An 18,261-nucleotide genomic window follows, 5' to 3' on the forward strand; every position below is an offset into this window, starting at 1 on the left:
TACTGTTACATTTCACCATGATCATGAGATTGGCTTTGGGGACATATAGTCCATCATTAGTTGTCCCGTATGATTATAGCCAGGGACGTTTTGACCAAAAAATCTTTGTTTTGGTTTTGACTCAAAACCCTACACAAAAAGTAAGGAGTAAATGTCATCGATCGAGATACGCTTTGAATTTATGGTCATTTTTTTTAGAAAATTTCAGCGAAATCGAAGCGTGATACCTTAAGAATATATATCAGTGAAAACTAAACAATGTTGCTTACATTCACGAGGAGCTGGTGAATGACAAAATTCACAGATGTAGGTGTTACGTTTATAGCTCCTGTTTTGGCAGAAATAGTTAAAACCCTCAATCTGTTTCATATTTTATCAGTAATAATCATTTTCTTACTCATCTCCGGCGTAAATTTGAGGTTTTCTTCATATGTTACAGTATCGAACGAGCGGAGGTAATTGTTTTTTGTTAACTTTGTTTGTTTGTTTATTGTTTAACGCCGCACTCAGCAATATTTCAGGTAACTGCTGTATGAAGTATATGATCGACCACGAAGGCCATGCTTGTATGCAGGCTACAGCAGTTGTAAGTTACTTATAACTTTATACTTCTTCGTTGTTCCGGGGCGGTTAAAGCATCTTTCTAGTCAGGCCGAAGACCTTGGTTCAGTTCCCCTACAAGGGCAAAATGTGTGAAGCCCATTTCTGGTGACCCACGCCGTGATATTGCTAGAATTAAGAAATAAGGTTGGTTGTGCATATGTACTTTTAGAAGTCGGACGTAGTGTAGGTTTCATTTGTTTGCATTCAATCTGACACAATTCCATATTCTGATGAATGAAAGAGAATAAAGAGAAGAAGACAGAAAGAAGAATGAATAAAGAATAATTTTAATAAGTGTGGTCTCTAACAGTATATGCAATTATACTTCAGAAAATATTTTTTTAGGAATTTTACTGTGTTTCATTCTTTGGCAATCATCGCACTGTACTAGATACTTCCCTTTATAAAACACTGTTTAAATAAACGTAACCTGTTAGCTGGCCCATTATCAATAGAATCCTTGGATGTCAAATACCAAAGAGGTACATGACGCCGTCATTTGGCGAAGTAATGCTTTCTCTTATTTTTAGAACGGTAAGGGAATGATCATCAATAACCACAGAGAAAAGAATGTCCAATTACAATATGTGACACAAAGAACGCTTCTTGAAAGAAGCTATCACACAAAAAGTTTGAGGAAGTTTTTGTTTACGTGTACAAGTGTTTCAGGACAGTTTGCATCTGCACACTTCATACATGACCATGACACCAGCTGCTGATTGCAACTTTAAACTTTGAACTAGAAAACGGTTTCCTTACCTCGGTTTAAATAACCCCTACCATCTACAACTTTTACTGAATTTTACAAAACTGCCTCCAGTTATCTTAAAAACTACTTTATAAATCCTTCATTTAATGTATAGTGATTCTACTTCATACGTCACGTTTAGACTGGGATCGAGACACTATTTTAATCTTCAAGTATAAATTACCAGAAAACTCTCCTATTTATAATGACGATGATAAAGATGGTATATCTGTATTATATAGAAGACTACATATCAACTATACGATGTGATTATCCTGTAGACCATATACTTCTGTCTGGAGACTTCAGTGCCAGGATGAAGGATTTTCTCGACTACATCCCTGATGACAAATTAGGTTGCATTTATGATTCAGCAGATGATGAGTTTGATACTCCCCAAACAAGCAGACTTTCATTTCCACAATAATTATGGCATTAAATTGTCTGAATTTTGTCAAACATTTGGAATCCATACCTTTAACGACCGGCTCCACAATAATAAATCTGGTGTGTTTACTTGTATCACTCACAATGGCTCCAGTGTTGTGGACTATATGATTGGAAGCTCATCATTATTCCACAAGGTTAGACATTTTTGGATAGGTAATCTGGACCATTCATGTCATTTTCTCCTCTACTGCACTCTTGATATTGCATGTGCTCTGTCTAACTCTGAATGTACCACAACGTCTAATACAGATGCTAATCAGCAGGCCACTACTGAGGAGGATTCATGGGTTAGGTATGTATGGTCTAAGGACTGTAATAGTCAGTTTGCAACAGAGTTTTGCCTGTTACACTAACTGACCTTGTGTATACCAATATTGATGAAGCAGTTAATCTCTTAGTTAGTGTGATACAGTATGGTAGCTTTGATAAAGCACAGGGACAGATCCCAGCACCCATGGTATGATGCAGAGCTGGAACAACTAAAACACAACAAATATTCTGCATTACGTGCACATAGAGACAATAATCAGGACTTGGATATATTTCGACAACTGCAGAAACTATTTAAAAAACATTCATATCCAAAAAGGAGAATTATCAGTGTAAGCAGAGACAGAAACTAGTGGATTCCAGCAGTGACTCGAGCCAATTTTGGAAATTATTGAAACGACATAGAATGTGTGACAGTCTTGACTCATCTATCTCATGTATTCAGTGGTTTAATCACTTTCTATCATTACTTTATGTTGACCAGCCTGATGTTTTACCTATTGTTTCACCACATGTTGTAAACGCTACTGATGTGTCAATACTTAATGCTGCTATTACTGAGCAGGAAGTTTTGTTTCACATTTTACATTCTCCTAACAATAGGTCCCCTGGACCTGATGTTATAGCAAATGAGTTTCTTAAAGCACCAAGTGCCGCCATTGTACCTTTTCTTACAGTACTGTTTAATCAGATATTTGACAGTGGTAATTTTCCATGTGGTTGGGGCAAGAGTATTATATGCCCTCTGTTCAAATCTGGCTGTAAAAGTAACCCAAATAATTATAGGGGTATATCTCTTATCGATTCTGTGTGAAGCCCATTTCTGGTGTCCCCCGCCTTGATGTTGCTGGAATATTGCTAAAAGCGGCGTAAAACCAAACTCAGTCAGTCAGTCAGTCTTATCGATTCTATTTGTAAAACATTTTCCTATATTTTGAATAAGCGTTTAAACTCATGGTGCGATGCACATGAAATTATTAATGATCCCCAGGCAGGCTTCAGAGCAGGGTATTCCCCAATTGATCACAGTTTTTCTCTTCAGGCTTTAGATCCAAAAGATTCTGGTAAAAAAAGAGGTAGATTTTATTGCCTTTTTATTGATTTCTCAAAGGCTTTTGACACAATAAGACATGATGTTCCCTTGCAATCTTTAGCTGAAGTTGGTATTTCTGCTATTTTAAAAAAAATAATATCATCAATGCACAGCAACTTATCTGCATGTGTTAGAACCTCAAAGGGTTTATCTAAGTGTTTTACATGTAATATTGGTACCCGTCAGGGTTGTGTGTTAAGTCTACAGCTGTTTATCATATTTATTAGTTGTTTTCCTTAATGGAACAGGAAGGTGATATAGGTGGTAATGTTTCATCTGATTTTAACAATTTGTGTTCACTTATGTTTGCTGATGGTGTGTCTGCACTTTATGATACATGTAATCAGTTACAACAGAAGATAAATGCACTTGAATGTTTTTGTAAACAAACTGGAATGTCAATTAATCTTAGTGAAACAAAGGGTTTTGTTTTTAGAAAGGGTGGGCCATTACGGGAATATGAAAAGTGGTTCTATAATAGTAATCCTATTGAAACAGTATCCTTATAAATATCAAGGACTTGTATTTACACCAAAACTTGTATGGAGTAAAGCTCAAAGCTGTCTTGTATCTCAAGATAACAAGGCAATATTATCTGTAAACGGTTTTCCAAAAAAGATGGGATGAGTAAATTGTAAAGACTTGTTTAATATTTTTGACTCTATCATTTCACCTGTTTTGTGTTATGGGTCTGAGATTTGGGGTACTAACTATAGTAGCATCATTGAGTCTGTTCAGGTAAAATTTTGTAAATATTTTTTGAAAGTTGGTAAATCTACCTGTAATAACATGGCTCTTGGTGATTTCCTCTACAAAGTACTTATATGACTAAAGTAATTAAATACTGGTGTCACCTATTGTATATGCCTGCCAAAACATTGTTATATTATGCTCAAGTCCTCAGATGATGTTGGCCGCACTACTTGGGCAGAAATATTTTCTTTAAGTATGGTTTTGGCTATGCATGGATCAGTCAGGATGTTGGCAATGTTGATTATTTCATATCCTTGTTTAAGCAGAGACTTTCGGATAATCTTAAAAAATGTTGGTTCACTTCAATTCAAAATTCTAATAAATGTTTTTATTACTCCCAATTTAAGACATTTTTAAATGTGGAAAGGTATTTAAATTCTGATATTCCTTTAGATCTCAGATCTGCACTCTCTAAATTAAGATGTGGTAATTTTAATTTAGCTGTTGAAACTGGAAGATACAATCAAGTTAATTACAATGAGAAATTATGATTATTTTGTGAATTGGATGACAAAAATGTTATTGCAGATGAATTTCATGTACTCCTTAAGTGTGAACGTTTTTCTGATTTAAAGTTAAGATATATTCAGATATATTTGACTGATGTTGATCCAAATGCTTGTTTTATTAACATTATGAAAACACATAATGACTGTATCATTAAAGATGTAAGTATTTTTCTGTATCCTGTACTTCAGCGCATTAGAAATGTTCCTCTTACACAGCATGTGCACTAAACTATCTATATCATATGCACATGACTGTATGATGGGCCTGTGGCCTTTTACTGAATAAACTTGTCTGTATGTCTGTCAACTTTAATGACGTCATGTTGGAATTATTAACAAAGGCGGTACTACTCTCAGAAAATTATGTGCCTCCAGGTACCACACTCCTGCGCAGTGACTTTGCATAACATCATTACCACAGGTTAATTTGCATATCACGTGACCGGACTTTTCGTTTGTTTGTAAGCAAAAGCTCATATTCGTTAATTAGAAGAGACTGTGGTCTGATGCAAATTTTTGCTGTGCTTTTCTTATTACTTTACATTGTTACATGAATATTCTTCCACAGCTGCGACAGTAAGGTTTATGACAATACGTATTTATATGTCAAAGTGGCTGCCTCGTGTGCTCTCTGTAGGGCTTCGATGACAGCACGTTCAATGCAGTACGAATGAAAGTATTGTGCTTATAACAATACACGTGTAAATCACTTCAGGTTTTAACCCGGACAATGATACATACACATACAGAATCAAAACTACCTTATACTTCAGGTTTTCAGATGTCACTTCCGGTTTGGAGTAAAGTCCTGTCGTAATACCTATGTTATCTGGCATCTGATAACAAACACACAATGAAACAAAACTACCTTAGAAATGACGGTCCCACTCCAATGCACCTTCATTATCTTCGCCCTCAAAAGCAAAGAACTTAAACGCCGCAAGATAACATTAGATTTTCATCTCATTAACAACCGGTAGCCATTGGAGCAGGGTGAAGGACTATTGCGGGGCTGATAATCATAAATCCGCAGACTATGGTAGAAGTTGAAGTGAGTGAGTTTGGTTTTACGCCGCTTTAAACAATATTCCAGCAAAATCTCGGCGGGGGACACCAGAAATGGGCTTCACATTGTACCCATGTGAGGAATCGAACCCGGGACTTTGGCGTGACGAGCGAACGATTTAACCACTAGGCTACCCCCACCGCCCGGCAACGAGCTCTGTTCCAGCTTTCATGCTGAAATGATACTGCAACTTGGTGTCTTTGTTTGTCTTGAGTAGTCAACAATTTTAATGTACATAATGCACAGGGGCCTCGACATAAGAATGGAAACAATTTCTGTATGATAAAGAATGGCAAACTGACAGAATAAAACACATATTTCCAGCAATTCTGGAATAAAGCTGTATTATCTTATACAACACAAAGACATTTCATTGTACAAGTCTTAAAACGTCACTCAGTTACAGACTTTGCATAACGCAGTGTCAAAGTTTGTACAATATTGTGGATGCCACTCACGAGGTGACACATATGCTTCCAGAAAAGTTGGCGACTATTTTGGAAATCGTATTCTTACCATTTGTCGTAAGTAACGATGCCATTGTTAGCGGAACTCTTGATCAAACTAGTGACCATTGGTGACGTTGTCCAGGAGTAGATGATGTTGTAATTACAGAAGAATTTGAATTCAAGAACAAGCACAAGAAATAAAAATGAAAGAAAATAACAAACACATTTCCCATCAACTCTCCTTACACAACTTAGCCAGATTAACTTGGTTAGCACAACAACGCAAGAGTAACCGTAGACGACAGTCCGTAGACACTACCACATATTACCCAGTCATGGGTGACTGCATGAAAGGTTCACAAGCAAGCGTTTATCTACAGTAAACAAAGTTCTGAAGGTGGGACAAGAATAATGCACTACGCCAAACTTTAAGGCATGAGCCTTTATGTTCTACAGCCTTATTTCACAAATGTACTCATGAGGGTAGGTGCAGGGACGGTCCATCCAACAGAAGGAATTTCCCATCTGTAAACAAATTTCTGAAGTTTGGATTAGATTATTTGGATCACACCAGTTTGAGCTATTGAGTGCGGATCCATCGAGCCAGTTCCACTTCAAACTGGCCACGTCCAGATAGGCCCCAACAGAGCGTCTTGTGTTAACTTTAAAACCTGTAAGACATAAGGAATTGTTCGAGATATTTGCTTTATCCACATGGGAGCAGGGGCTGTTTCTAAAAGATTGCATCAAAATTAAAGTTACTCATCATGATAGTACCTACTACGTAAGGACACAACTCATTTCTTTATTATTTTGACACATAAACAGGAAACCACAAAGAAATTATCCTCGTGGGTTATTATTGGTCCCAGCGTTTCTATGCTGACCGGTTTGTAAGACCACATCATTCAGTGTATTCGATTATTGCCAGAGTTTTAATTGTAGAATGTTTGTAAATTTAATTTATGGCTAAATTGCTCAAACTTCGCCAACAGCTGAATAGATGATGTAAATCCAGCTATGTCACATGCAGGTAGCAAAGTACTGTAAGTCCCCATGGTCCCTAGTATGGTGATCTACCTTCAGTTGCTGGCGATCTATAGCCCAGTTTTATATTGTGTTTTGCGGAAATGATTAAGCATTTTACACTAAACTCAAACTAGTTTCAATTATGTGATAATCTAGTTGTTGTATTGTCATTTGCTGACAGCTTTTTTTTTGAAAAAGTACTAAAATATTTATTTTCAATATATGACTTTTTGTCGTCACATATAGCTGAAATATTGCGATGTGACGTACAATTTTAACTCAATCACTCACCCACCGGAAGTGGCTACTTGATGGATGAACAGTTTAGGCTGGATCACTAATTGCAAGAACTGATCTTCAGTAACCCATGTTAACGGGATCGGGTGGTCAGGCTCGCTGACTTGGACAACACATGTCATCGTATCCCACAAGCGTAGATCGATGCTCAGGCTGTTGATCACTGGATTGTCTGGTCCAGACTCGATTATGTACATACTGCCGCCATATAGCTGATCACTCACTCACTCACTCACTTCTACCTGGAATGCCCCTGAAGTGAATATTGTTAACAACAGAAAAAAACATTACAGTGTCGTTATCATATACTAGCCACATAAAGAAACTGTGCATTGTCAAAATATTATCCCAGTTGATAAGTACGATAACAATGTCAAAGGTACATATAAACTTTAATGGAGGGATCATGAGACCATAACAAGTCGGGAGAATTTCAATTGAAAAGTCAATCACAATGACGTCACGAGTCCACAAGCGGGACAGGGGTCAAACGACCATGTCACAAGCTCAATAACGGGTATGTCCACCATCGGCATTGAGAACAGCAGTGCATTGAGAACGACGCATAGAGCCTATCAAACGTTCAAGGATGGGATGTCACGCCAGATTCTCTCAAGTTCTGTTGCAAGGTCAAGGACGTTATCTGGCGGATGAGGAAGACGGCGTAGACGTCGATCCATCTCGTCCCAAACATGCTCTATCGGGGAGAGATCCGGTGAATTTGCAGGCCAAGGCAGTAAGTCAACGTTGTGGTGTTGCAAGAAATCCATAGCAACCCTTGCCGTATGAGGGCGGGCATTGTCCTGTTGGAATGTTAACCCAGGCCATGACGTTGCAGAAAAGGAATTGCCACAGGTCGAAGAATCTGATCCCTGTAGCCCACACCAGTTAAGTTGCCCTGAACAATCACCAAAGGAGTTCTTTGGCGTGCTGTTATTCCACCCCAAATCATCACGGAACCACCACCAATGCGATTCCTCTCCAAGACACAGGCCTGTGCATAACGTTCTCCCACGCGTCTATAGGCACGTTGACGTCCATCACTATTGGAAATGTTAAACCTGGAGTCATCTGTAAAAACAACATTCTCCACCAAAACAAGGGTCTGCAGACATGATTTTGTCACCACATTCGGCGAGCTTGTCGATGACGTTGTGTCAGGATAGGCCGTATGGCGGGACGTCGTGGTCTGATCCCGTGATGACGTAAACGTTGTCGAACTGTGTCGGGGTGGATACGGCGAAGTCCCGGCATGGTTCGGGAAGTCATCACTGCAGTCTGAAACCTGTGGCGAAGATGGGTCACCCTTATCAATCTGTCCTATCTTGGCGTTGTTACACGTGGACGTCCAGAACGTGGCCGATCGATGACGTCTTTGTGTTCTGGTAGCGTCTCACCAGTGCAGAAATGGTGTTCCGGTGGCAGTGGAAATGTGCAGCTACTTGTCGTTGAGACATTCCCCAAAGGACCATCCCAATGGCCTCATGACATTGTGCAGACGTGAGCCTTGGCATGCTATGCGTTTCAATAGCCGTTTAATTTTTTGAACGATCGCAAGGGCAGGGGTTGAGCTTTTCCAAAGTGGCAGTATCGTGTGGCATTCATTTGCTCTGTTTCTCTTTCCCGGAATGCACGTGCAACAACGAATGGCACGTCTCAAGGACGAACCCACTGACGTCACGGAACGTGGCACGTGCATGCATGTTGGATACATGTCACTAATCTCTGAGTTTAAATCCTTATGTGTCTACACAGGTTTGATAAATTTAGATTATAAATTTTTGTATGCACAGTTTCTTTATGTGCCTAGTATATAATATGTAGAATAATGCACGCATACCATTTGCCTCCATGAAGTCTTCAACCAGCTGTATTTTGTCAAGCGTTGGCAAAGTCACCAAGTCGCCACCGTCCATCTGACATTTCGATCTTGACGCCTCATTAGCCAGAGCGGAACTGGACACCCATATGCATATGTCTCCTATCTGGCTGTATGGAGAGACACATTCGGCTGTGGGGCAAAAGAAAGTCGATTGCATGAAAACGTAACACAACAGTTCTGCTACTGTTTCAGATCCCTCGAACGCGGAGATTTGTGGTTATGTTTGTCCGTTTGAAAGACCTATTATAATGTATTTAAGCCTCAGAAGGTCTCAGGGGCCTAATCTAACCTGGACCACATAACGTCAGAAATAGAGGCGATTTTATTAAGAGATGTTGCTACATCACCTTCAGTTACCACCTCGAGAAGGTGATAAAGCTGTGGTGCGTGTCTCAAATTATGGTTTTATCTGGGAAGAGAGAGACATAGGGAAAGACGGGCTAGTGACAATATTGGCTAATTACTTCATTTGTGGCGGCGGTGGGGTAGCCTAGTGGTTAAAGCGTTCGCTCGTAACGTTGAAGACCCGGGTTCGATTCCCCACATGGGTACAATATGTGTAGCCCATTTCTGGTGTCCCTCGCCGTGATATTGCTGGAATATTGCTAAAAGCGGCGTAAAACCCAACTCTCCCACTCCCACTTGATGACACATCTATAATTTTCACCACGCGGCCCAAGAGGATATACACAACGAACATCAACAATACATCTATACAGATGTCTTTACTTTGAGAACCAGGTGATTTTTTTAAACACTATGAGCTTTGATACTGTAAGCTTGTGTTATGTTATTGAGTTTATTAGTATTGAGTGTGGGTTTTGGCTCGCATCTCGCTTCATATATGTTCCATGGCAATAGTATTTGTAGTGGCAGGCCTTTTTGATAGCGCTTCAGAGTTGCGCCCTTGACTAGCTCGTATTTGTTTTGACTTCCGGTCGTGTGTTCGAGAAAATCGCCTTATGTTCTGAGAGAATAATGATGGAGCCTAGCTAGCTTTCCTAGAATGCTCGAGAACTGTGTAAAAGCTTTATAAAGGCTGGATATTGAGTTGTGCGATGCGACTTTTCACATGACTGGATTTATACACATCTGTCTGCCATCATCAAGTTGTTCAACGTGCTTGTCTAATCAACTGCTGTCATTCTAAACAACCTTCAATCAGTATATCTGTTCTCACTGTAAATGTTAAGACTAATATTTTATATTTGTGACACACTATTTTAAATTTGTGACTCAAATGCATCCTACTAGAAATCTGTGTTGCCATTCATTGTAGCTTGCTCATTGTTTGTTCGATATATTATTGAATATTTTAGACTTGTCGGTATTCTTTTTTGCTGGTTCAAAGGGGACTCTTAAACCTTTTGTCACGGCAAATTATTAATCGTAACATATCTGAGATGTGTTTGACCGCACAGACCAAGTCGGTCTGAAAAACAAAGACCTCTGATAGAGGATATTATGTATTGTATTATTGTATTAAAATACGATGGCGTTTGACATTACACTTCGGTCTTTCGGTAGGCATGAATGATATTCTAAAACCAGTATATATTTGACTGTAACCTTTTAAATGACTTTAACCGTCTGTGTCAGGTCGGACTAAATATTTTTGACAGATTTTCTTAAAGGTCACATGCAACGTAAAACACAACTTTGCAGCTTCTGATACCTTTCGGCATGGACTTACAGATACAAATCATTAAAAATGCAAATTCAACTTATACAGTTGAAAAAAACGCGATGAAAAAAAATCCTGTGAAATCGGAGTTCAAACGATTCACTAAAGTGGTGAAAAGTGGTTTCAACAGCCGTGCTGCGCTGCGCTGGGCCGCGCTCATAGCGCATGCGCAGTGAATAGCTTCGCTCAGCTTGGAAGCGGGATGTCCGGATTATAAGGTCGTGAGCAGGAGTAGTCTAATCAAACCAAATAGAAAATAATCTACTCTTTGCATAAAGGAACCTTGTTAGGATTTAGATCTACTCAGCTATGTGTCAACCAGTAAGGTGTTCGACATTTCAAGACGGAAAACTTTCGCTGGCGGTGAGTAGTCGGGGAAGGCTTTGGTGTCAGCTATTTTTGTAATGTTTTGTTGATATTTCACAGGCGCGAGCTTTTTATATGTTATAACAGTAGATCACCGATTTAACAATTTATATAATTGCATTTGTCTTTTTTACCACACGTTCTTCTTACCGAGTCACTTTCTCAGTTCGATACTTAAAAGCAATGCCATTATTTAGCATTGACAGAATTTCTAACTGTGATATAGATATGTCTTTGTCACAGTCAAAACTCAATGTCTGTTTTATTGACACCTATGTGTCTGCCTGGCTGTCTGCTAATGACAATATGCAATACACAATTTCGATCACTGACCACATGCAATTTGAACTTAACACCTGTTAGGCTATACACCATAAACAAAACGCATTGATTTATGGCTCGTGCAACCGAGTTCCGTCTCTGTCATATGATGTAATTACATAGACAGGCAGGTGTGATATTTGTACACATGACATGTTATGATGTCTGTTGATTGCAAATGTTATACACAAAAAATGAGCACGTATTTACAAAACCCAACGTCTCTATATACACACACAATGAGCCGTGCACACTCCGGCACAGTGATGACTCAGCATAACATCACTGCCACAGGCTAATTTGCATATCACATGACCGGACTTTTTCTCTTGTGTCTAAACAAACGCACATAATCATAATCAGGAGAGACTGGCCTTACGCAAGCTTTTCGGCGCGCTCTTCACAATGTTTTACATTATTACATATATATTCTTCCACATCTACGGCAGTAAGGTTTATGACAGTACATATTTAGATATCGAACTGGCTGTCATCGTTTGCTCTCCGTCGACTTCGATAACAGCACGTGGAGCCGTAAAACCCATGTAAATAAAGGATCGCTACGCAAATCGAAATAGTGTTACACGTTTTAGGATATTTTCTCAGTGAAACTAAACCATTCTAACAATGATGATTGATTAGATGTGTAGACTCATCAACAATAAAATAGTTAAGAAATATGTACATTATATTGAATGGACTGTGTAAGATGTGACGAATCCTCACATCTTTCTGGCCTGTGGCAGAGGTACTATGCTGGATGGCCGCATGGAACTCTGGGTAGGAGAGGGCATCAGCAAATGAACCAGCCAATGAAAGACTTCGTTACACTTGAGTGCACACCCCACCCGCTCTGACTGGGTTCGGTATCCCGGGTGCTTCGTTTCGAGGGAAGTAAACCCAAGTACAAAATATTGCACTTTTGATTTGCGATTGTACGCTTATAAGTTAGTTTATATGTATATAAATGTATATCATCTGTCACAAATAAGTGATAATTGTGTTTTATTTATGTTTGATGTTTTGGTTGCATGTGACCTTTAAAACAAGACATTAAAATGGCTTCACTTTAACGATGACTTATAACACGATGAAACAGTCACGTAATAAAGTGTGGGATAGATACAATACTTACAATACAATATAGATGTAAACGAATTTGATGATAGATCAGTCAGATTAAGGTTAATTGTACGAGCCTGGGACAAGATGGATCGAACACCTCTGGTTCAGTCCTGTACATACGTATTCCGTGTTTAGGGCACCGAGTGTTTTGAAAATAAAACTCACTTCAGTCGGCGTATTGTGAACACTGTCTATTGTGATATTTTACACTAAAGTATATCAGAGATCAATCAGCACATGACATTAAGAGAATCATGTGTAACTCTGCAGGTGATTATTAGCAAAGGAAATGCTTCAGTTGTCAATATCCGGGTTCGTTCGTCTTACGGTGAAAAGGTGTTGTCGACATAGACAATTCTCCTATAGTCCGTTTGGCTCAAAAGCGGACCGATGAATTGCAATCTAACTCGAAAACTAATAAACATAAAATACTCAGTGAAACACTGATCATAATCAAAACCTCAGACCAACTCTGTGAGGTTTTTGCAGAATTTATGTCCTAAAATTACAAAAGTTGTTTGACAAACTATCATTAATATCGACCCAATTCAATATATGTTACGAGGGACGAGTGCAGAGAAAGGGACAGCCAGGTGTGCGAGAAAGGATGGAGACGGCACAGTACAAGTTAATGAATCAATAACGTTGTCGGCACTAGTGCACGTGCTTCTCTAACACGCTGTCCCTTTCTCTGCACTCCTCCCTCGTAACACATGGTGAACTGGGTCAAAATTTTAATGATAGTTTCTTAAACAACTTTTTTAAGTTCAGAACATAAATTCTGCAAACAAATCACAGAGTGGGTGGGTTTTGATTATGATCATCGTTTCATTGAGTATTCTATGTTTATCAGTTTTCGAGTTAGATTGCAATTCATCGGTCCGCTTTTGAGCCAAACGGACTATACAGTACATTGATTTCTAACAGCGATTTTTATAACCTTAATAGTTCTAGATCTTCAATCTATATTAAATCGCGGTCCTCCAACATTCGACAATATCCACTTCAAAGTAAAACAAGCATGCTGTGTTGCTTCAGCACTGAATCAATAAAAGTTAATTTGGGAGCCCCAAAACGTCAATTAAGGACTGAAAAGTAACTAAATCAATGCCACTTCCTGCTTAGGACATCAAAGTTCAAACCGTAAGGTCAGTTTAAAATCTCCCCACACACAGAAAACACGTAGCGTCCAAACACTGAATCTTTTTGTGGATACTCTCGATATGTAGTCATGGTTACCACTTTGTCACTTTGTTAAATATGCATTTGTTTACATATTCAAGTCAAAACTATGGGTAAAACTATGTATTTTTGAACAATGGAGATGTATTTGAGGTAGTTAACAGATATTCATATCGTTAAGTCTTTTCATGATGACATGGATTTCGTAGTAGCAATATGGTTTATATACTGCCGATGTGACTTGAGGTTTTATCCCACTCACTCACACACTAATGTTGACTAAAGGTTAGAGAATGTGTAAAAGGTATGTGTTAGGCGTATATATGTTCATTACGAGAACCTACAGAAAGTAGCATATTTAAAACCGTGCACACATTGTGTTTAAACCAACATACACTCACTGTCCTTTTCTATCACAATAGCTTACCTTTCTTCAAGAACGTCTTCATTCCAGGTGAACCCAGATATAAGATATCTGTGTGGACATCGTATGTGTTACGAATATAACACGCCCCGGAGTAGAAGGAGAAACTATGGCAGGTTTTATTCTGAAAACAAAGTCCCGCACAGTCAACAAATGTGTCGTAGGCCAATTCCCGAATCCAGTTGTTCCCAACTCTATCATCTAATTCCTCCGCCCTTGTGAAATGACGAACCACGGTATGGCTGTAGGTGTACTGAAGACAGAAGGAGACTAGAATGGTGAGCCCAATCATCTCAGAATGTTAGAATGGTACTGTTGCTGCAAGTATAGCCTCTTGTATGGCTGAGTATAAGAGTGGCAACAAGAGTCAAGGAACAAATTGATTTGTTGATGGTATCTCTATGTTGGTAACTAAAGAGACTGGCCAGTTACATTCAACACATCCTTTTCACTTTATTAATGAAAATACACGGACAATTTAGTCAATATACATCGATGTCTTGTTGGTAACTAAAGAGACTGGCCAGTTACATTCAGCACATCCTTTTCACTTTATTAATAAAAATACACGGACAGTTTGATGTAGATGACGTAGGTGAAGTCAAACCATGTATAGTAATCATCCGAAATTATGCTATATATGCCCCAAACCAACCCACAGGCTGAAAACAGGATATCCATGGCACTTATAGTGGTGAGGTAGAGATTGGTCGAGCTCCGGGCCTGTGACATGAACACTGCGATGTTGAAACCATTCAAGACGATTGCCAGCACATACAGGAATACATGTATTGGAACAACATACGTTTCAAAATCAAATATTATTTCCTTTGAAATTAGCCCTTTGGGCAGGTGCCCCATTCTTCAAAGAAGTGAGGCGGTGGGGTAGCCTAGTGGTTAAAGCATTGGCTCGTCACGCAGAAGACCCGGGTTCGAAGCCCATTTCTGGTGTCCCCCGCCGTGATGTTGCTGGAATATTGCTAAAAGCGGCGTAAAACCAAACTCAGTGAGTCAGTCTTCAAAGAAGTCCCTTCCACATGATCTGATGAACAGTTGGAGGTATTATTGCAAGCGCCATCTGAGGATGTTGGCATTGGCGTTGTTTCTTCAACGGGTCGGTTACTGCTTAGCTCCTTCAGCGTTGTGTCAGTTCTTGTTGTGTTGTCATCAGCTAAAAGCTTGTGGTTGTAACATTTATAACATTGCCTTTTGCGGTGAGCATCTGTCCAAGGGTGGAAACAAGCAAGAACACCACGAGCGCGAGGACTCCCGACATGTTTGCGTGTGACTTCACAAATCCTTCAGCGGCCTTTTATAAGCATTTAACATTTATTGCGAGTCATTTTTAATGTTGAGCGTATAACGTTATGCACAAGCACATAAACCCAATTCATATTCACTTATGTCGTTCAGATATCAGGCTGTATTTTCTTTGTTCACACTTTCCATAAAGATGCCACATTAAAAAAATCGTAGCACAGTGCTTTTATCGGTGCGCGATAAAAAGCGGATAAATTTACTATTTGTTAACGCATAACAAACTTTGGACAACATTTAGCAGTGTCTATTTCTCAAACCGCCGAGGTAGTTGCACTTATATTTATACCAACGGATAGGGAATTTTATATTCTACATTTCTGTGTAATTGTATAGCCGTACGTAGATCCAGGACCACGCGAGCGCAATTCTCGCACAACGTTCACTTTTCAAACCGTTTGAAAATGTGCGCCTGAAAAAAAACTCGGCATGAAGGGGGTTACTTTGGATGGAAGATGTTTAACTGTGTATTAAAATCTAGCTATATGTTGTTATTGTAACGAGTCGAAAGAACGACTAACGGGATCGGATGGTAAGGTTCACTGACATGGTTGACAATGTCTTCGTATCCCAATTGCGTAGATCGATGCTCATGTTGTTGATCACTGGATTGTCTGGTCCATACTCGATTATTTACAGACCGTCGTCATATTGCTGGAATATTGCCGAGTGTGGCCTATAGCTAAACTCACTGACTCATATTGTTTTGCATAGTTATGCAAATAATCATCTACAACTGCAACATAATGATATAAATCAATCAAAGTGACTGTATCCGCAAGCCCTCCGAAGGTCTTCGATTGCTGCACGTGCAACCGTACAACCAACGTAAACGAAGGATCGTGTTAGGGGTTTTGGGGTATTTTCTCATTGAAAGTGAGCCATTTTATCAAAGCTGTTTTATTAGATGTGTAGAACGTTCAAAACGAAGCAGTTCAAAAACAAAACAATATATTGAATGGACTGTTTGAGATGGTGTCTGTCGGTAGCAGAGATACTATTCCGACCGCATCGAACTCTGGGTAGCAGAGTGGAGCTGTCGCTGTCTTGCGCCAACCCAAACTGACGGCAGAGGTGAAGTTCAAATACAGATCTATGACGTCAGTATTATCAGATATGACGTCACGCTGGCAGGATGACCGATCGTGCAGTCGAGTCGGCTATTATTCTTTGAATTTTACTGTCAATCAGCATCATAAACATAAAGGCTGTCTCCTCGCCGTATTTAAACTAATCACTTCCTGTGAAGACAATATGTCAAATCAACTCAATAGCTTTGCGCCAAAACTGTACAGTGAAGTATGAGTTTACGTTATAGATCAGTCTAAACAGATTTGGCGGTCTGTACTAAATTAGTTAGGTGTGAGTGATATGGTTGTGAACTAAAAAGTTCATCGTCACTCGCTTGAAGTTCAAACACCGTGCAAAAGGGTAGACCAGCGCGGTAACAACTTTCCATATCAAACTATATTTCGCAGTCAGTAGAACTGTATGAATTATGAGTCATTCGACGTTAACACTAAGGTACATGAGTTCGCTGAAGACTCATCAGAAAAAGGCAAAATATCCTTCAAAATCAGAGATTGAAGAGCTCCAGTATCCCTCAAGATAATAACGGGCCGTGGGGTAGAATTATCTCCCATGGGCGACACAGAACCCTCAGAAACAAAAGGCAAATACTCCTTCCGAACTACAGAATCTCGGGACTTACTCTCACAAAGAAAACTCTCCTCAGAACCACCTGGAAAGAAAGGCTTAGGTGCGATAGACACAAAAGCATTTGAGGTGAGGTGAGGTGAAATTTGGTTTAACGTCGTGCTTGAGAATATTTCGTTCATATGACGACGTGTATGCGTGTGTATGTGTATGTGCGGCTGCTTGTACTAGCCCAGACTTAAGCTGGTTTTATAGTGTTAGCCCACTGAGAAACCATGCCGCAGTGAAGCATGAATACCCAACATTATACTGACTCTAAGCCGACCAGTCCTTGTTGTACCCATTAATACCGAGCGCCAGGCAGGGACCAACAAGTACCACATTTTAACGCAGCCAACATCGCTGCCTCATGTAAGCCATCAACCTTATGTTCATCCAAACATGCCTTGAGATCAGAATGAACACTCTGCTTGAAATCCTCCATCAAAACTAAGTGTCTCAAACCATCAAAATCTGTGACTTCCTTAGACCCACACCACCAAAAAGTTTCCTTTTCTCTAGCAAATTCTACTAAAGTCTCATTGCCCCTTTTATGAGCATTTCTGAATTTCTGACGATAAGCTTCAGGCACTAACTCAGAAGTTTTTAAAAGTGTCCTCTTTACAAGATCATAGTCTGAGCTTTGCTGTATCGACAAGGCCGAATAAGCATCCAGAGTTTTACCCTTCAAAACAGTTTGCAGTAGCATAGACCATGACTGCCAGCAACTGTTTTCAGCAACTTGTTCAAAATGTAGAAAGCATTTGTCTACTTCTTTCTCATAAAAAGGGGGTACCAGTCTTGCGTGCCTTGCAATGTCAAAAGAGGAATGGTTTGAGGGAGGAGAAGGGTTTTCAAGCTTTTTCAACTCAATTTCTCTGTCAATTTCCAATTTTCTTTCGTCAGTTTCCAATTTTCTCAATTCTATTTCCTTTCTTTTTAGCTCTTCTTGTTTTCTATTTGTAACTGAATTTCAAGTTTTTTCATCTCCAAATTTT

The 18,261-nt window shown here is 39.4% G+C and overlaps 1 protein-coding gene across 1 annotated transcript; it reads right to left on the reverse strand.

Annotated features, from left to right (window-relative positions):
* Positions 1 to 5,866: 5,866 nt before the first annotated feature.
* Positions 5,867 to 14,554, reverse strand: LOC124291101 (type-2 ice-structuring protein-like). Its single transcript, XM_046728001.1, has 3 exons — positions 14,255 to 14,554; positions 9,108 to 9,278; positions 5,867 to 6,612 (listed from the first exon to the last, which is right to left on the reverse strand). Exons 1-3 carry the CDS (start codon positions 14,541 to 14,543, stop codon positions 6,392 to 6,394), a joined length of 681 nt encoding a protein of 226 aa, XP_046583957.1. The 5' UTR covers positions 14,544 to 14,554; the 3' UTR covers positions 5,867 to 6,391.
* Between the last annotated feature and the right edge of the window lie 3,707 nt (positions 14,555 to 18,261).

Source organism: Haliotis rubra, unplaced genomic scaffold (assembly GCF_003918875.1).
Source record: "Haliotis rubra isolate DU_JTF1 unplaced genomic scaffold, ASM391887v1 Scf481, whole genome shotgun sequence".
Classification (NCBI taxonomy): Eukaryota; Metazoa; Mollusca; class Gastropoda; order Lepetellida; family Haliotidae; genus Haliotis; species Haliotis rubra.

Bases quoted from the DNA above. Each gene is read 5' to 3' on its own strand.
- LOC124291101 (XM_046728001.1), bottom strand. From the start codon at position 14,543: ATGATTGGGCTCACCATTCTAGTCTCCTTCTGTCTTCAGTACACCTAC. The intron at 9,279-14,254 runs GTAAGCTATTGT...TTTGCCCCACAG, and splicing joins GAAGACGTTCTTGAAGAAAG to CCGAATGTGTCTCTCCATAC. The intron at 6,613-9,107 runs GTATGCGTGCAT...TATGTCTTACAG, and splicing joins AGACTTCATGGAGGCAAATG to GTTTTAAAGTTAACACAAGA.